Here is a 20,817-nt window from a genome sequence, read left to right on the forward strand (position 1 = left end):
TTAGAGCAGAAATAAAATAAAAATAAGAAAATTTTAAAAATCCAAGAAAACAAAGTGATTCATCAAGCAAAAAGAAAAAATTGTCTTTTAGCTTAGATTGACAAGAAAAAAGAAAAAAATTATTAGGAATCAAAGAGGGGGACATTACTATAAACTTTAAAGAAGTAAAAAGTGGGGTGCCTGGGTGGCTCAGTTGATTGAGCATCTGACTTCGGCTCAGATAATGATCTCACAGTTTGTGGGTTCGAGCCCATCAGGGTCTCTGCTGCCAGTGCAGAGCCTGCTTCAGATCCTCTGGTCTCCTCTCTCTCTGCCCCTCCCCATGTGCTCTCTCTCTCAAAAAATAAATAAATAATAATAATAAACATTAAAGAAAAAATTCTCTCCCTCTCTCTCTGCTCCATCCCCCCCCCCAAAAAAAGAAAGAAAAAGAATTATAAGGGAATACTATGAAAAGCTTTGTACTAAGAAATTAGATTACTAAGATGACATGGGAAAATTCCTAGAAATATACAAACTAGCAAAATGGACTCAAGAAAAACAGAAAATCTGAATAGACCTATATAACAAGTAAAGAGATTTAACTAGTAATAAGAAAGCTTCCAACAAAACCCAGGCCCAGATGGCTTCACTGGTGAATTCTACCATACATTCAAAGAATTGACACCAATCCTTCACAAACTCTCCCCAAAAATAGACGAGGAGGGACTACTTCCCAACTTTTTCTCTGGATGAAAACTCTGCCTTAGGGCAATCAATGCCTATCTTCCCATTGCAGAAATTGATGGCAACAGCCCAGACTGTCCATGAAAACAGACTGAGACTGATTAGGCATTCTAGGGCAGTGGTTCTTAGCTCTGGCTACATATAAGAACTACCTGGGGAGCTTTTAAAAATCCAAGTGCCCACACCATATTCAGATTCATTATATTAGAATCTATGGGGGGGGGGGGGAGGGTAGGAAAATATAAAAGGAAAGCTATAGTATATGGATAATACAGGTTGAAGTGCCAAACTTTTACGTTCTTTCAAATTCTGTGTCTCCCTCTCTCTGTGCCCCTCCCCACTTGTGCTCTGTCTCTGTCTCTGAAAAATAAACATTAAAATACAAATCTGACCTGCTTTTAACTCTACATGTTTCTCAAGTCCAACCCCTCCTCTCTTTTCCTCTTTCAACTCTGGATCTTTCCAATCTCCTTTGGAGATGATATCATTGGATCATTCCAATCTCCTTTGACCTTGCTAAACTTCCAGGGCTGATAGATTACAACCTAAGGATACCACCAGTACTCAATTCAGCTTCTAATGGTTAACAGGTGAGATACTGAACAGAGATACTGACTGGTGGCAGCTACTGGTGGAGTGATTATCAGAGGCTATGTTGTGCCTGGGACTTTGCCACAGGACTCATCTTCTCCATTTTCCTTAAATTCACTAAGATTGACATAGACCAAGTCCTGGCTTTAGTTCTTTTCCCAGTACAGCAAGAATTAGCAGAATGATAAAAGTGTTAAGGAATCTTCAGGAAAAGGAAAACTGGTCAGAAGCAGAAAATCGACTTTGTGGTGCATGTGGGGGGAGTGGAAGCAATTATTACAGCATTTAACATTGAAAAGCGGGACAGAGCAAAGAAGCTGCAGAGAAATTTCTGGGATTCTTATTGGCAAGTGACAGGAACCCAACTCCAACTAGTTTAAGCAGATAAAGGGGTTTATTGGCAGAATTCTCAGTTCACAGAATTAAAGGAAGAGTTGCCGAGACTTGGAGCACTCTGGGAATCTCAAGGATCAGAGGTTTGGCTCAGTGCCATAACGATTCTTTCATTCGGCCTCTCATCTTGGCTCCCCTCCAGACTCAGTATCTCAAGCTTCTCATACTGACAAAGAATTTAGGGGGTGGGGGAAGAAAGCATTTCCCCTAGTTTCCATTTAGTAAATACAAGGGAAGAACTTCAACAGGCACAGCCTGGTCTCTAATTGGTATTTTTGCAATAATCACACAGTTATAATTGGGGAGGCAGTTCTGTAAAAAAAAAAAAAAAAAAAAAAAAAAAAAAAAAAAAAGAATGTTGTTCTGAAAGGACTAAGCAATAAACCATTATAGAGAGGCAGGGACCAAGTCACAGGCAGCTTTGTATGCCTTGCTGGAGGTGTCAGGGAACGATGAAAGACATTAAGTAGTGACTAGGTCAGATTTGTATTTTAATGTTGATTTATTTTTGAGAGAGAGAGACAGAGCACGAGGGGGGGGGCAGTGCAGAGAGAGAGAGAGGGAGACATAGAATCTGACTCAGGCTCCAGGCTCTGAGCTGTCAGCACAGAGCCTGACACGGGGCTCGAACTGGGGAACGGTGGGATCGTGACCTGAGCCAAAGTCAGTGCTCAACCGACTGAGCCACCCAGGCACCCCCAGATTTGTATTTTAGAAAGGTAAGTATAGCTGTGATGAATGGATTCAAGGAAGTGAAACTGCACGAAGAGATAGCAAGTCATTAATTCCAAAAGATTATGGGATGGATGTCTAGGTTAAGGAAAGTTGAAAGAGGAAAGGAGGGAAGGGGTTGGATTTGAGAAACATGTAGAGTTAAAAGCAGAGTTTGATGATTAACTGAATGTGCAGAGTGAGGCAAAATGTAGGCATTAAGGACAACTCAAGAGCTTTCTGTTTTGGATGGAGGATAATGATTCCATGACCTGAGACAGGGAAAACAGGAGGAGGAGATTCAGGTCTAAGGGAAAGGTAATGGCTACCTTGGCCACTTGAATGCAAAGTGTTTGTGGGCTTCTGGAACATCCAAATAATTCTTAGGCAAAAAACTGGGTATGAATAGGATTCTGAACCTCAGGGGCAAGATCTGGGATAGAAGTATAGATTTAGTGGTCAGTAAAGTCATGAGAATAGTTGAGTTCAGTAAATATAAGTGATCAAAGAAAGAAGTATGATAGCTAAAAGTTAGAATCCTAAGAACACTAACATTAGTTAGTGTTTCAGAGCGATGAGGATTTCAGAAAGGAGTCTTAGAATAGTCAGAAGAACAGGAAAACCAGAAAGCAATGTCACAAAAACCAAGGGAGTAGAGATTTTGTTAGAATGATTGATCACGGGTATCCAATGCACTAAAAAGGTCTAGTTGGAAGACTATCACCCATTACAATTGGCTATATATGGGGCACTGATAACATTGGCAAGAAAGAAAGCAGGAATGTTTGCTGAGAGTGAATCCCAAGAAAATAAGCTCAATTTAGATATCAGATTTTAGGTAATGATGGGACATTTCATTGGGAATGCCGAGTACTGAAAATAAGAATGAAGAGGTCTAGACTAGTGACAATTATTTTCAGTCTTTAGCAATAGGTAATACATAAAATGTTGGGTGTGACATGTTTCAAGGAGAATATAAAGGGTGAGAGGAAGTCCAAGATTGAAACTATAATGAAAGAAATATTTAAAGAGCTGAATGAGAAATTATAGAGAGGCCAAGGAAGATTTCAAGAAAGTAATGATGAATAGTACAAAAGCTTCTTGAGAGGGTGAGATTAGTCTGCACGAATGAATCATTAAAGACCCTGCAATTAGGCAGGAGTTTGGACTCCTGGCACCTTCCAAGAAAAGAATGAAGCCTCTGTTTTTGTTGTTAATAATCCTTCATATGAGAATAGCAAGCTGCAAAGTATAGTTAACCCTTGAACAACATGGGGAATAGGGCACAGTTGAAAATCTGCATCTTTTAACTCCCCCCAAACTTAACTACTAATAGCCTACTATTGACCAAAAGTCTTACCAATAACATAAACAATTAACTCATATTTTGTACATGTATTAGAAACAATAAAGTGAGGAAAAAGAAAATATAAGAAAATCATAAGGAGAAAATACATTTACAATACTGTACTGCAAAAAATCCATGTAGAAGTAGATCGTGTTTAAACCTGTATTGTTTAAGTGCCAACTGTACTCACGACCATTACCTCAATGACTCATCACAAAAGCCTTGTGAAGTGAGCATGATTTTACTAATAAGGAAGGTTAGTGAAGTGACTAGGCTACATAGTAGTTATTAGACAGTAGATGAGGGCCCAGGCCTGGATTGTTCTTTATTCTTCCCTCTGATGCTAGCAGTTAAGTTTGATTTTTAGACTGAATCAACATTAAAATTATATTATTCCTGTATTAGAGGTTTTAGGCTGAAGTGATATAATTAAAATTGTATCCTTTTGAAAAATATTTATTGAGTATAAATAAATGTCCTGTACACATTAAATATCAAGAAATATTCATTATTGATTACAAGTCAGGCTGTAATACTGAGGGAACCACAGAATCAAAATATCCACTCATGATATAGTAGTGATAATTCCATTCCAATATCAGACATAGTAATGAATTACTCACAAGACACAATAAAACCCATCAAAAAGGCTACCACTTTAACCAACCTATAATACCACAATAGAAAATGGTTTTGAATCATAGTATAAGCGGTCCCAATAATCTCATCTTTGTCTTATCAATTTATCAATTTGAGATTGTGGAATTAACACTATCTTAGAATGTAAAGATTCCACTTCCTTGGTTTTATTTCAAATTATTATTAATAAAGGAAAACAAGTCATACATAGCCACTGATACTTTTAAGTACATTAGTCTTTCATAAGAAAAAAGACATAAAAATTTAGTATGAAGAAAGCATCCCCCAAACAATGAGTCTCTTAATGGAAAAAAAATAAAAGAGCACTATAATTAACCTTTCCTTCGAAGAAAGGAAAGAAACATAAATCTGTTATGGTAAATTCGGAAAGATAAATATTTCCTAGTCCCACAATATGTGTTTATTTTACACGATGTATTTGAATGATGCAAGTCTATGAAGCAGGGATCTGTGGTAATCCAAATTCATCCACCAGGACTCCATCCTGTGAAAAGAAAGCAATGTGTAGTGCCACTGTTTTTCAGTTGATAAAACAAATGATCACAAGTATTTAGTAGTCAAAATTCATTTCCCAGTGTTTAATCAGTGAACACCAAAATCCCACTGAGAAGATTAGAAAGCATTTTCATGAAAGATAAAGGGTGAAGTGATAAGCTAAGAAAGGACTGGAAAAGCTCAGGGTGGTCCTTTGCAGCACAAAGGAAGAGTGAAAGAGCAAGAGACACTTACGAGTAAACTAGGAAGGGTCTGGGTGGAAAGGATGAGGAGTCAGTCCTTGCCTCCAGATTCCCATTTTCACTCTGATTTCTTTTTTTTTAAAATTTTTTTTTTTTTAACATTCATTTATTTTTGAGACAGAGAGAGACAGAGCATGAATGGGGGAGGGGCAGAGAGAGGGAGACACAGAATCTGAAACAGGCTCCAGGCTCTGAGCGGTCAGCACAGAGCCCGATGCGGGGCTCAAACTCACGGACTGCGAGATCATGACCTGAGCCGAAGCCAGCCGTTCAACCTTCAACCGACTGAGCCACCCAGGCGCCCCTCACTCTGATTTCTAAAGTGAACCATTATCGTTTGTAGCTTCCCAATCCTTAAAGGAGCAGTGCCCCAGGACAAGCAGTTATTTCCATATCATACTTTTCTACAAACTTAGAGACAGCAATACTACTATCAATTAAGAAACCATATCTCAACGGCACATTTAATGCAGGAATCTGTGACCTTCTAAAAGTAGAAATAACATAGATGCTTCAGGGTACTGAAAAGGTAAGCTGTGGTGGGTAGCGTTAATAAAAATCATTTCAGGTAGGGGCAACTGGGTGGCTCAATCGGTTGAGTGTCTGACTTCAACTCAGGTCATGATCTCATGGTTCATGAGTGAGCCCTGCTCACTGGCTGTCAGGCTCACTGCTGTCAGTCCAGAGCCTGCTTTGGATCCTCTGTACCCCCCACCCCTCCTTGCTTACATGTACTCTCTCTCAAAAATAAATAAAAGATTAAAAAAAAATTATTTCAGGGGTGCCTGGATGGCTCAGTTGGTTAAACGGCTGACTCTTGGTTTTGGCTCAGGTCATGATTTCGTATTTCATGAGTTTGAGCCCTGTTTTGGGCTCTGCGCTGACAGTGCAGAGTCTGCTTGGGATTCTCTCTCTCCCTCTCTCTCTCTGCCCCCTCCCGCTCATACTGTCTCTCTCGAAATGAATAAACTTAAAAAAATTAAAAAAAATAATTTTAGGTAAGCTGAGAAAAAGCAACCTATAAACCTGGAACCCTGAAATGACCAGAGACAGGGGTGGGGTAGAATGAGCAGTAGAGAAAAGTAAGATTACTCTAGACTCAAGGAAGAAGGGAGGGTACGGTAGGGGGAAGATGCACATTCATAGAAATTAGCTATAAGGGACCTTGGAAATGATCTACTTCCCACCTTTTGCTCCCCACATTTCACATGCAGGAAAAACTGATAAGGTTCTGAGAGAAAACAAGAATTTCTAATTTGCTCCAAGTCATACAGTAAACAAAGGCAGAGCTGAAACTGGCTCTCACTCAAGGACTGTGCACACTGAACGTGCCCATTGGGAGATAAAGCAAACAACAAGGAGATAAGGCAAACAGAAAAAATGGCAAGAGAAAAAAATGACACATTACACCAGGAACTAAGATGGAGTGAACAGGATTTCATAAGCAACAAAATTTTATCTGTTTATAATAATGACAACTGTGTAGCTTTGGACGGGGCTTTCAGTGCGAAGTCCTTTTACATACAAGATCTAACTTGTTCTACATAACAATTATGTAAGATAATTGTAATTATCTGCATTTTACAGATGTAAGGATCAGAAAAGTTCACAACAATTAAGTGATTTGTCAAGGTCTCATAGGGAGTTAGTGGCAGGACTGAGACTTAAACCCAGGTGTCCTGATTCTTTACGTTGTTAATGAGAAACTTTCAACATTAAGTTTTATACTTAAATTATTAATCCCTATTTAAAAAAATCCACCTGGAGCATTCCCTTTTGAATATACTCTCTCTGTAAAGAGAGCTTTCATACTATTCTTCCTTTCTGATTTTAGACTCTAATGAACTTTTGCCTGCTGCTCAAAAAGAAAAAAAAAAGTCCACCCTACAATTAAGCAGTGTGTATGGAGATAGAACTTTCTTTCACACTGCTGCCCAGCATGGTTCATGAATGTGTTGGTAATGCTTTTCCAGGAAATACTGTCTGAAACCTAGAAATGGCACCCAGTGCAAGCTCACAAGGGTAATTCCTGGGCCTCAGTGACACTACGTACTCGGCCTGTCCACAGTCCAATGCAAGAAAACTAGACTTTCAAGAGGTCCCAAAACAATGACTAGCATGTTCTTTCCCCGTTCAAACTTAAGACTACCTTGTAGATTCCCAAATTGGGATCAAGCATAAAACCTTAACCATTTTGCATAGCAAACATAAAGAGAAAAAGCTTTCACCTTATTCTTTGTGTCAGTGGGAACGCCTTCTGGAATTGCAGGTGCAGATGCCGCTTCATCCAAGTAAGAACTGTCTTCATCAGCCAGAAGCTCGTCACCCAGTGCATCCAACTCTGAGATTGAAACAGTTGACATTTCAAAAACAGTTATGCAAGAAAACTGGCAGCTAATGTTAAGAAAGTTAGCCAAATTATTATGAGACATGAATTTCAAAACAAAGGGAAAAGGATTTTTTTTAATTTTTAAAAAATGTTTTATTTATTTTTGACAGAATACAAGCAGGGGAGGGGCAGAGAGAAAGGGACAGAGGATTTGAAGCAGGCTGTGAGCTGACAGTAGTGAGCCCAATGAGGGGCTCAAATTCAAGAACTGTGAGATCATGACTGGAGCCAAAGTTGGACACTCAATGGACTGAGCCACCCAGGTGCTTGGGGGGAAAGGATTATTAATCTCTATTTTCAAAATAAAAGATGACCATCTTAAGAAATTTTCAAGGGAACTGATGTGGTAGAATCTATGAAAAACACAAATCAAAGTAAAACAAAACAACCATTCCCCACAGGTTTACAAAGCCCTAGTCTTCATGAGAAGAGTCTATATATAGCTACCAGTTGGCCAATTCAAATTAGAAAATCTGGACAATAACAGATGTAAAAAATTCTCTCTCAGTTACTGATGAGCTCGAGAGAAGGCAGTGAAAGGAGGCATGAAATTGTTGCATACTGAGTGACCATCACATGAAATCAAGCTTTAAAAATATGTCTATGGTAAAGTGAGTTGGAAGTGACCAGGAGGAATGACAATAGCAGATAGAGACATAGCAGGAAACTCAGGATGGGAAATAAAATAAAGAAATGAATGTGAAAAAAAAAAGGTTCTAGGCAAAAACAGAATGGGAGAAAGAAGGGAGGGGGTGAGAGGAAGGGAGGGGGGAGAGAGAGGAGGAGAAGGAGAAGAGGAGGAGGAGAAGAACTGAGATGGGAATCATGTGACAGAAAATCCAGTGTGAGGTGGTTCTGCCATCTACCTAGTTACTCATGCTAGACACTGACAGACATTTTTTTTTAATGTTTTATTTATTTATTTTGAGAGAGAGAGAGAGAGAGAGAGAGAGAGAGAGAAGTGGGGGAGGGGCAGAGAGACAGAGAGACAGAATCTCAAGCAGGTTCCACACCATCAGAGCAAGGCCTGATGCAGGGCTGGATCTCACAAACCGCAAGATCATGACCTGAGCCGAGATCAAGAGTCAGACACTTAACTGTGCCACCCAGGTGCCCCCGACAAACATTCTTGACCTCCCCTCCTTCCACATCCACTTTTCTGTTTCTGCTACTATCACCTTAGTCGCTATCATCTTTTCTTTAAAATTTTATTTATTTTTTAAATTCCAGTATAATTAACACACAGTGTTATATTCACTTCAGGTGTACAATATAGTAATTCAACAATTCTGTACATTACTCAGGCTCATCATGATAAACGTACTCTTACCCCCATCACCAATTTCGCCTGTCCCCCACCTACCTCCCCTCTAGCAGTTTGTTCTCTATAGTTAATAGTCCGTTTATCTCTTTTTTCTTGGTTTTGTTTCTTTTTTTTTTTTTAATTTTTTTTTAACGTTTATTTATTTTTGAGACAGAGAGAGACAGAGCATGAACGGGGGAGGGGCAGAGAGAGAGGGAGACACAGAATCCGAAACAGGCTACAGGCTCCAGGCTCTGAGCGGTCAGCACAGAGACCGACGCGGGGCTCGAACTCACGGACTGCGAGATCATGACCTGAGCCGAAGTCGGCCGCTTAACCGACTGAGCCACCCAGGCGCCCCTTGGTTTTGTTTCTTAAATTCCACATATAAGTGAAATCATATGGTATTTGTCTTTCTCTGACTTATTTCACTTAGCATAATACCCTCTAGTTCCATCCATATTGTTGCAAATGCCAAGATTTCACTCTTTTTGATGGTAATATTCCATTCTGTGTGTGTGTGTATGTGTATCCACATCTTTATCCATTCATCTATGGATGGACACTTGGGACTGCTTCCATATCTTGGCTATTAAAAGTAGTGCTGCAAGAAACATAAAGGTGCACGTATTTTTTTCAAATTAGTGTTTTCATTTCTTTGGGCAAAGCTCCTCTCCCTGAGGCCAGGCAACAACCCCTCCCATTTTTTTCCTATTATCCCCTGCTCATCCTTCAGGACCCATGCCTGTGCCCACTCCCAACTAGGATAGATTCCCCAGCTATGTGCTCCATGGTACCCCACACTTCTCCTTCCCAACAGTTTGTGCTCTTGTAATTAATCACTTGAAGTAAGTTTCTTACCCCTGGTGATGGAAGCTTCATAAATGCAGGGACCATATTTGCCTTCTTCAATGTTGAATTCCTAGCACCTAACATAGTACCTGGCCTATGGTAGATGCACACGAAGTACTTGCCAGTGACTGTTTCTTGATCTGCTTTGTTGTTCTGAGGGAGAGGACTCCAAAAATAGGGAGAGCAAAATCAAAAGGAAAATGGCAGGTGCTTAGATACCAAGCACCAGGTCAGCAGACACTTTTGCCCATATTTTCCTCCAGAGCTTATCTATCCAAGAGTTGTTAGTGGATCATGCACATCTGACATGCCAGCTTCATAAGCTCTTTGCCCAGAGACCGTACCATAAACTAACTCTCACAGAACCTTCACTGGAATTTTCTCTAGCATTTGGGAAAAGGTCCCAGGAAGTTGCTCCTTTCAGACTCTAAAACTTTTTTTTCCCAACTGCTTTTCCCATAACATACCTGCTTCCAGGTCATCTTCGTCTAATTCTGGGGTGCCATAACTACGGCTCAGTGCTTCTTGGATTTCACTGGCATCTTCCATCATATCTTCTAGCTGGTCTTGTAAATCCTTGTAGAAATGTATATGACAGTTTTCATTAATTTTTTACTATTTTCCTCTAACTAACCCTCACTCCACTCTCTCCTCTGAATCTCAGAAGCAAGTGATTTTTAAAAAGATAACGTATACAAAATGGCGAGCACATACCAGTTTTCAACAATTGTTAGTTCCCTACCCTTAACTCAGTCCTTGCCTACTGAATGCTTTTAGTCAACAACTGACCAGGTGCTCCTGTAAAGTACAGGTCTGAATAACTCCTGAATGCCCCTTCCAATTAAAAATATAAAAGAGCTTAATGAATTATTTATTTATTTATTTTTTTTTTAATTTTTTTTTTCAACGTTTATTTATTTTTGGGACAGAGAGAGACAGAGCATGAACGGGGGAGGGGCAGAGAGAGAGGGGAGACACAGAATCGGAAACAGGCTCCAGGCTCTGAGCCATCAGCCCAGATCTTGACGCGGGGCTCGAACTCACGGACCGCGAGATTGTGACCTGGCTGAAGTTGGATGCTTAACCAACTGCGCCACCCAGGCGCCCCTAATGAATTATTTAAAAATCACAAAACTGAAGAGTCCCATAACAATAACCGTGAATGGCAATGACCACATAATCCTCCTTTTTGGTGATAAAATGTAAACTCAAAATTAAGGAAGAATTAAATTGGGGCACCTGGCTGGTTCAGTCTGAAGAGCGTGTGACTCTTGATCTTGGGGTCATGGGCTTGAGCCCCATGCTAGGTGTAAAGATAACTGAAAAAAAAAACCTTAAAAAAAAAAGAAAAGAGGGGCGCCTGGGTGGCTCGGTCGGTTGAGCGTCTGACTTCAGCTGAGGTCATGATCTCACAGTCTGTGGGTTCGAGCCCCCCATCGGGCTCTGTGCTGACAGCTCAGAGCCTGGAGCCTGCTTCTGACCCTGTATCTCCCTCTCTCTCTGCCCCTCCCCCACTCTCACCTTGTCTCACTCTCTCAAAAATAAATAAATGTAAAAAATTTTAAAAAAAGAAAAGAATTAAATTGGTGATCTTGCATTTGAATTTAAGGTGCTTCAGGGAAATCCAAAGTCCTACTGCAAGAACAGATGCCCATTAGTCTGTCATTACAGAAAGTTTACATAAAACACTAAATTCAGCCTCCACACTATCAACATTTTTCTAGTTTATGGAGAAAAGGAGGTAATAGAGACAAGCAAATTAATCTTCTTAAGGCAGCCAAAGATGGACTATACTGTGTAGGGAAAAAAGACAACAGTGGAAACAACTAGGTGGTACAAAAAGTTATACTGAGCCAACCCTGGATGGAGAAACAGAAATGGAATCAGGATAGGCTTGATATCCAAGACCAGGCTGGTGAAAATAATTGACTGAGAGCATAAGTCATCTGTGAATGATCTACCTGTGATTAGCTAGAAGACTACAAAGCCAGGAATAATGTAAAAAGCAACCTGAGAAGTGCTACAGCATAATAAAGGGCAGTTAATATAATGGCTAGGAGCACAGACTCTGAAGCTCAAATCTTGCCTTACTCAATGAGAAATAAAGCCTCTAAGCCTTAATGTCCTTGTCCATAAAATAAGATTATTAATAGCCATACCTCATAGGATTATTAAAGGATTTATCACAGTAATACATGTAAAACACTAAGCACTTAATACTATATGTCTTCCATTGTGTTAAGGATGTGCAGAGCAACAATATGCTCGCTATATGCTGAAAATTCCACAGAGAGGAAAGAGAGTATTGTTGATAATGCAGAAAGTCCAAACCAGCACCATTTATCCTTCAGAATTTTTTAAAATTTGTTTTAATGTTTATTTATTTTTGAGAGAGACAGAGTGAGAGTGGGGGAGGGGCAGACACACACACACACACACACACACACACACACACACACACACACACAATCCAAAGCAGGGTCCAGGCTCTGAGCCATCAGCACAGAGCCTGATGCGGGGCTCGAACCCACAAACCACGAGATCATGACCTGAGTTGAAGTTGGACACAAGCAACTGAGCCACCTAGGGACCCTTATCCTTCAGAATTTTTTTTTTTTTAAAAAAAATTTTTTTTTTCAACGTTTATTTATTTTTGGGACAGAGAGAGACAGAGCACGAATGGGGGAGGGGCAGAGAGAGAGGGAGACACAGAATCGGAAGCAGGCTCCAGGCTCTGAGCCATCATCCCAGAGCCCGACGCGGGGCTCGAACTCACTGACCACAAGATCGTGACCTGGCTGAAGTCGGACGCTTAACCGACTGCGCCACCCAGGCGCCCCTATCCTTCAGAATTTTTAAAGCAATGCAAAACATTTGAAAAACTCCTCTTGGCCCACAAATTGGAGGTTTGTTTTTCCATTTAAAGGTGAGGAAGACAGAGGCACCTGGGTGCCTCAGTAGATTAGGTGTCCGACTTCAGCTCAGCTCATGATCTTGGGGTTCATGGGTTCGAGCCCTGTGTTGGGCTCTGAGCTCAGAGCTCAGAGACTGGAGCCCGCTTCAGATTCGGTGTCTCCCTCTCTCTCTGCCCCTCCCCTGCTCGTGCTTGCTCTCTCTCTCTCTCTCTCTCTCTCATAAACATTAGAAGAAAAAAAAACGTGACAGGGCACCTGGGTGGCTCCATTGGTTAAGCGTCTGACTTCGGCTCAGGTCATGATCTCACAGTTTGTGAGTTCGAGCCCCGCGTCAGGCTCTGTGCTGATAGCTCAGAGCCTGGAGCCTGCTTCATGTTCTACGTCTCTCTCTCTGCCCCTCCCCTGCTCATGCGGTCTCTATCTCTCAAAAATAAATAAACATTAAAAAAAAAAAAAAAGGTGAGGGAGACAGTAAAATGAAAAACACTTAAAAAAATTTTTTTAATATTTATTTATTTGAACGTTTTTATTTATTTTTGGGACAGAGAGAGACAGAGCATGAACGGGGGAGGGGCAGAGAGAGAGGAAGACACAGAATCGGAAACAGGCTCCAGGCTCTGAGCCATCAGCCCAGAGCCTGACGCGGGGCTCGAACTCATGGACCGCGAGATCGTGACCTGGCTGAAGTCGGACGCTTAACCGACTGCGCCACCCAGGCGCCCCAAAAAAAACTTTTTTAAAAAAGAAAGCACTATGCTGTATTTTCAAGTGCCAAACTACTATGCTGTACACATGTAACATTCTGCTGTACAGAGAAGCGCTGGCTGAAATTAAAAAGAGTGAAAACACAAAGTAGTTAGGTCAAGCTCTGCCATGCTATCACATATCAACACAAGTCTCCTCAAGTCATTTATGAATAGGATTCCTAGCAATAGACTTTATGAAAGACACACACACACTAATTAGCACACAAAGAATTAACAGGCTTAATAATGGATAAGCAACACAAAAATAATACAAATACAAGCACTAGACTTGATATGCAGAAACTGAAAAATAGAAGGCTAGAAACAGAGGAACACACATACACATGGGTAAAATACAAAAGAATGAGTGAGAGCTATCAAACAGTGAAAATGTTTTATAAAGTATTTTAGGAAAACAAATGAAATTCAAAATATATAGTCCAGCCAGAGACAGACACAGACAGAGGCACACACCAAAAGGGAGAGAAAGGAGCTCTCTACCTGCCATGTGGGCAAATCTACTAGGAGACAGGAAAAGGATAATTAGATAGGGAACGAGACAGGCAACTACAAGTAAAAGATGGAGAGACAAAACAAAACAGAAAACAAAACAAAAACAACAACAGAAAAATTCCAGTTTCTATTTTGTTTATAGTAAAGAGCTCTCATTAAAACATAAGGAACCCTATAAACAGAATATAAAATTCAACTGCATTATATTACCAAATAGCATTGTACAAATAAGACAAACATACATGGAACACTTTTCTTAGTAAACGTCTGGGAAGATTTCACTGAGCTTAACTCTGTAAGCAGAGACTGGTGGAGGATAAGAGAGAAAGCCACAGGCAGTGTAAGGAGGGGTGCATGAAAAAAGAGGAGGAATGTCCTTACTTGTACTGTAGATCAGCACTCTCAGAGAATACCTCTTCAGATGTAGCAAGATGCCAGGAAGTCAGTAAGTACTCAACCAACAAATGTTGCTTGAATCAGGCAACTGCTTTAGCTCCTTTAATAGTCTCTTGTTCATTTGCTCAGCAATCATAGAAACTTTCTGAGCACCAACTACAGCCAGGCATTGTTCAAGGTATGGGATATAACAGTGAAAAAATCAAGTCCCTGCTCTCATACAAAGAGACATTCTACTCAGGGATAGAAGTAAAGACCACCACTGTACTTGCAGAAAGGTAGCCTCTTTCCTCTGGCCAATCACCACTCACTCCCTCTGCTATCCCTACTCGCCATCTGGGCTGTTCCCCTGAGAGAAGTGAGAGGAGTGCTTAGGGCTCACCTCCCAGCCAAAGCACGATCTCAAAAGACATGTTAATTTTAAGAGCCTAATGACATTATTATTAAAAATCTAAAGAGAATTACTAGCAAAAGGAACCAGCTCTACTCCAGAAAATGTGTTAAGCACCTGACTTATATAGCCTCATTAACACTTGTGACCATCCTGGGAGATGGACAGCAACACTTGTGACCATCCTGGGAGATGGACAGCAACATCACTACTTTACAATTGTGGAAACAGACTCAAAATCATTAAGTGAGTCAGAAGTAACAGGAAACTGGGGGCTTATTTACTGAGTGCCTATTATATTCTAGATATTATGTATGTAGACACACCAGCTCATTTATTTCATCCTCATAATAACTGTATGTGGCATTAGGATCCTGGTGTTAACAAGGAAACAGACACATTTGGTACCCTACCCCAAAGTTACTCTATTAGTAAATGTCAAGCCCAAGATTCAATCTGTCTTCTGTGTTCTTCCCATTACATTCACATTCATTTGGATTCTTTCCAAATCTACTACACTACATTCTTACAGAAACTAGCATACATCTCACCTCAATCTGGTCAATTTTCACTTGCTTGTATGCTTTCTTCATTTCCTTTACTCCCAGTTTCATAGCATCAACCTAGAAAAGGGTAAGAGAGAACACCATGTTTTAAAAAGCCATGCTAGTGAAATGGTCTTTTAAATACTATGGGAAAAGAACACAACAGTTAAAAAAAAAATCATGGGAAAAGGTGCAATGGAAGTACCGTGGTCTTGGTGTCCTTCAATGACTGGATGGTGTAATTGGCTTGTTCCATGTTAAATGACTGTTGGGCGAGATTGTCCCGTTGCTGCTCATACCTTTTCAGAATCAATTAAGAATGGTAAATGTGAGCCAGACAGAAATCCTCAGGAAGAAAGTATCTCTAACACTAAATAAGTATTTCCTTTAAAAAAAAAAAACAAAAAACTTTAGGGGCATCTGGGTGGCTCAGTTTAGCGTCCGACTCTTGGTTTCAGCTCAGGTCATGATCTCACAAAGCTCAGGTCATGATCTCACAATCATGGGACTGAGCCTCGTGTTGGGCTCTGTGCTGGCGGCACAGGGCCTGCTTGGGATTCTCTCTCCCTCTTTCTCTCTGCCCTTTCCCATGTGCGCTCTGTCTCTCTCTCAAAATAAATAAATAGACTTTAAAAAAATTACAAAAAATACACAGAAAAATTGGCAAAAACCATTTAATCACTCTAACACAAGCATCATGATGTACCCCTCCAGTCTTCTGTCTTTGTATCTTAGTTATAAGACTAATTTTCCCCTTAATATTACAGCTTTTGCTGTTTTCTATGTTACTATATACTATTTAATGTGTCTTTACAATGTTTCAAATGATTTCCTGCAATAAATTCCCAGAAGGAGAACTCTTGGGGCAAAGGGGGAGACTATTTTTAAGCTCTTCATACATATAACTAAACTGTTTTTCTAGCAGACTGAACTCCTTGAGGATAGGTATTGTATTTGACTAATCTTATATCCATGATTAGGCAATCCATCTGGCCTGATATAATGCCTGGTGCTCAAAATATGTTCTTTTTTTAAAAAATAAAGTTTTATATCAAAGTATAATACTACTTCAAAGACTTATGTCACTATGGTCTTTATACAACATCAGGAAACCATCTAACTATCCAACCAGCAGAAAATTGGTCAATTCATGGTGTGGGCAAATGGTGGTGGAATATCACCAGCCTGTTAAAAAGTGTATCATTCTTTTAAATTTTTTTTTTTTTCAATGTTTATTTATTTTTGGGACAGAGAGAGACAGAGCATGAACGGGGGAGGGGCAGAGAGAGAGGGAGACACAGAATCGGAAACAGGCTCCAGGCTCTGAGCCATCAGCCCAGAGCCTGACGCGGGGCTCGAACTCCCGGACCACGAGATCGTGACCTGGCTGAAGTCGGACGCTTAACCGACTGCGCCACCCAGGCGCCCCAAAAAAAGTGTATCATTCTTAAAAAACATTGAAAAGGAGAGAACTGCTCATGATGGAGAAGGACAACCTATATATACACAATTTTTCTTCTAAAAAGCCATATGCACATATACCATATGTGCACGAGCAGAGAAAAGAAACTAAGAAATCATCATTCTAAAAATGGTTAATTCTGATAGTAGGAATCTATGTAAATGTTCTTTTCTTCTGTTCATGTTTTTGTATTTTCCAAGCATGTATAATGAATACGTATTACTTAAACACTGTAGGCTACCTAAGAAGGGAATAGTTTTTACCACTCTCACCACCATGTTAGGCATTATAATTTTTTTCCAATTTTGTCTAATCTAAAAGGTGGTATCTGATAAAAAAGCATTTTAAAAATAAAAACAGAGATATCAACAACCTTTCTAGTTCCTTATTAGCTAATTACATCTGACCCCTACAATCCTGCAGAAGGTCTCATCAGTTGGACAGCCCACAAGGGTAAGCATCAAAGATGCTATCTGGCTTCTGCTCAGACACGGAGACATAGTTACCTAAAATAAATTCAGGACCCTTAAATCTATTCTAGTGGGAGGGAACAAATATTCAGGATCCTCAATTTTACAAAAAATAAATAAATAAAAAGGCATACTCTAATTAAATACATAATGGGAGAACCCTATAGATCTGGGTAGTCCAATACAGAAGCCACTTAGCCACATATAGCTACCTAAATTGTTAAAATTAAATAAAATTAAAACTTCAATTCCTTGGTCACACTAGCCACATTTCAAGCGCTCAATAGCCATATGTGGCTAAGAGCTACTGTACTGAACAGCGCATATATAGAACATCTACCATAGCAAAAAATTCTGTCTAGATGGACAGTGCTGGAGGAAAGGAGGTTACACTTATAACTTACATCCGCTTTTGCTTTAAAACCCTCAAGGCTTTCTGTTTGACCATATTCTGGGGAGAGAAACAGATATTAATGAAAAGAAGAAGAAAACACACATATAGTAAAAGAAATCTCCCATATCCTCAGACTTACATATCTACTACTCTCTTCTTCAAAGTTGCAGACATGGTGGCTCCTGGACTCTTCCTCACTTCCCAAACACAGTCTTTAAGTCTCAACTCATCTGTCTTTGCATCCCACATCTCAGGGTACAGAATTATATTCCCTTTTCCTACTGCATATTATCTCCATGGCCATCCCCAATAGTGCCTATTTTGTATACCCAGTTGCCTTATGGAGATTCCTAACTTGGACATCCTGCTATCCATTCAAACTCAACATGCCCAAACTCCTCAACCTGTTCTCACCTTGTAAATAACTAACAATGGTCCCACCAATCCCTCACTTCTCTAGATTAAGAATCTTTAAATCAACCTTACCTTTCCTCTCTGTTGTCTCTACATGCAGTCATCTTGTTACTGATTTTCAGAACTTACTTTCCAACTGATTACTTTCCTGTCATTTTCATGACTGCTACCAGGGCTTAGGCTTTCATCGCAAGTCCAGATGAGCTTTCCTGCCTCTGGTCACTCTTCATTCCATGCCATCCAACTAAGATGGCTGAGAAAAGCCTCTTGTCATTTTCCTTTCTATACTGCTTCATAAATCTTTTTGTTCCTCCAATGAAGAAGGAAAAGCAGATATTATCTCACAAATAATGTTTCTATGTAGGAGAAACAGTGCTATGTAGGTCACACCAATTACTTCGTGAGTACACAAAATGCTCACACTATAAAGTATATTATCCCCATTTTATAGACAGAGAAACTGATGTTCAGTAACACTAAATAACTTGTCCTAGCTCAAATAGTTAATAAGTTACAGAAACGGGAAAAAAGTAGGTAGTTCTATATCCACAGTCCAAGCACTTAAATATAGTAATCTATGTTTCTAACAACAGAAGAGGAAAGCAAGATATTAAGTGACTTTATGACGGTCACAGCTAGTAGATAGTGATGGTGTTACTAATAGAACACTGGTCTCCAGATGCCTACCTAGTTCAGTACTTTTTCCCAGCATACCATTCCTTAACCAGTCTATTATACACACCTAACTTGACCAGCATGGCTCATAGTTCTGAGCATGTCCCAGCTCTACTCTCCAGATTGCCACCTTCTCAGTAAAATATGTTAATTCCCATGTACATGATTCTGGACGTGTGGTCAGCACTTTCTCTCCACCAGGCTAAACCCCAGCCTTCCTCTCCTATCAGGCTGCAAACTCCCCTCCCTGAAGGATACACTGTCACATATTTTCTCTTTACCAGATTGTGAGCATGTCTTCTCTATCTCTCACCAGCCCTTACTGCTGGGCCCTATTTCCACAGGTGCTCAAATTAATCTGTCCCAGAGCCTTTTGCAGCTGCCACCTCCCTTACCTTGGCAGGACCCTCTCTCATCTTCTTGATCTGATCCTTATACTTCACTAGCTCAGCATCCAGTCGAGAAATCTTCTTGTCAATAGATTCTGCCCTGCTGTCCACCTTAAAGAAACAGTGGTAATTATCACAATATACTTACATGAGAAGAGGCAGGAGAGGGAAGAAGGGTGGGAAACAGTGGTTCCTGACCAGGCGGACATTTCCAGTCAGAAACACTGGGGGGGGGGGGGGCTTTTATAAACTATACTCCACCCCTCAGATTCACATATTCCAGGACCCTTCTCAAGTGTGTTTGAATAGAAAAATAATTGAAAATCACTGGGTTGAGTTGACATTCCCCTACAATTGGAGACTAGTCAGGCTGGGAGCTCAACCAGAAGGTGTGTTAAACAGGCCAGGGCTGTAGCGCTAATGCTATTTGCTTAGATAAAGGGAGGAGGCTTAATGTGAGAGGCCAGAGTTCTGAATTTGCTGTTATTAAAATCCAGGACCGGGGTAAAGATATGTGGACCCAGGATATCACGTTGAGGGTCCTGATGTGGGAGAGGGATGAGAATAAATGAGGGGTAAAGGTTAGGACTGAAGTGGGAAGGATGTGGGCCTAATGGCTGGTTGGGGTAGGAGGAGAAGGAAAGAGCAAGTAAACACGGCAGTGGGCCTCAGAAGGAGTTGGGTGCAAGTAGGGGGAGACACTGATGGCTTAGGAATCCCTGGTTTGTGGCGTCAGGAATGACCCTGGGTAACAGGAATGAAGGTGTGGTGGTGAGGGCCGAGGTGTCCGGAACCAGGAACGGAATGGAGGAGTAGGAGCCGGGAGCCCAGGGTGGGCGGGGTCGGTAATGTCAGAGTCCCTCAGCCTAGTTATCCGTGGTCGAGTGCCCACCGTGCCAATGCAGTCAGTCAGGCTGGGCGGCGGAGCCTTGGGTTTCGCTTTTCCGAAGAATCGGTTCATCTTGGGCGGCCGCGAAGAAAACCCAAACACTAGAGCAAAACTAGAAACGGAAGTAGAATCACCGCCGCCTCCGCCTTGACTTCCTGCCCCGCCTTGCGCAAGCGCAATGTGCCTATTGCAGTTTCCCGATTCTTTTTCCGGGTTTTCAGCTCGGCCTTCCGGGGAAGGAGAGCTCCCGGAGGTTGGAGGGTGCAGAGAGTCAGCAGGGGCGTGGCCACAGTGAAGGGCGTGGGCGTGGCTTCAAGTGAGTGGGGCGGGACCTCGGCTGAGTGGGTGGGGCCGAAGCTGCTTTGGCAGTGTTCAGCCGGGCCTGCTCCAAGGGGCGGGGCCGGTAGGCCCGCTGGGCCTGGCCGGGCCGGGCCGGGGCGGGGCGGGGCAGGGAAGCAGCGGCGCGGGGTTGCAAGGCGCCAAGCTCCTCTCCCACCGCTGGGTGGTCAACTAGCGCGGGTCTGGCGGAGCGCGGTGGCGCGCGGAGACCGCGAGGCGACCGGGAGCGGCTGGGTCCCCGGCGGCGCGCCCCTCGGCCGGGCCGGGAGCCGCGCCAGTCGGTGCCCCCGGCCGAGCGCGGTCCGCCTCCCTCTCAGCGATCATCCGTCCGGAGTGCGGCCCGCGGGCATGCCGGATCCACCAGGGGCGCCGCCACCGGCGCTCGCAGGCCGCGGGTGAAGAAAGTGCGGACTCGCTCGGCCCGGAGCGAAGAGGTGACCCGGAGCGAAGAGGTGGCCGGGAGTGAAGAGGTGGCCGGGAGCGAAGAGGTGGCCGGGAGCGAGGAAATGGCGACAGGCGGCCTCAGCGTGACCGTCACCCACAGTGAGCGCAGACGGCCGGGTGGGCTT

General features: G+C 41.9%; 1 protein-coding gene across 1 annotated transcript; it reads right to left on the reverse strand.

The window, feature by feature from the left end:
• Positions 1-4,209: 4,209 nt before the first annotated feature.
• On the reverse strand, positions 4,210-20,153 carry CHMP5 (charged multivesicular body protein 5). The gene is made up of 8 exons (XM_047831314.1): positions 19,913-20,153; positions 19,027-19,131; positions 17,553-17,599; positions 15,422-15,515; positions 15,223-15,294; positions 10,178-10,286; positions 7,395-7,507; positions 4,210-4,913 (listed from the first exon to the last, which is right to left on the reverse strand). Exons 1-8 carry the CDS (start codon positions 19,979-19,981, stop codon positions 4,863-4,865), a joined length of 660 nt encoding a protein of 219 aa, XP_047687270.1. The 5' UTR covers positions 19,982-20,153; the 3' UTR covers positions 4,210-4,862.
• Between the last annotated feature and the right edge of the window lie 664 nt (positions 20,154-20,817).

Source organism: Prionailurus viverrinus, chromosome D4 (genome assembly GCF_022837055.1).
Source record: "Prionailurus viverrinus isolate Anna chromosome D4, UM_Priviv_1.0, whole genome shotgun sequence".
NCBI lineage: Eukaryota > Metazoa > Chordata > Mammalia > Carnivora > Felidae > Prionailurus > Prionailurus viverrinus.

What these genes read in the sequence shown, in the direction of transcription:
- CHMP5 (XM_047831314.1), bottom strand. Translation starts at nt 19,981, where the DNA reads ATGAACCGATTCTTCGGAAAAGCGAAACCCAAGGCTCCGCCGCCCAGC. An exon ending in TGAAGGACACCAAGACCACG is followed by an intron (nt 15,295 to 15,421) that starts GTACTTCCATTG and finishes ACCCTTTTCTAG; the next exon opens with GTTGATGCTATGAAACTGGG. An exon ending in CCACTGACACAAAGAATAAG is followed by an intron (nt 4,914 to 7,394) that starts GTGAAAGCTTTT and finishes TTCTTTTCACAG; the next exon opens with GATGGAGTCCTGGTGGATGA.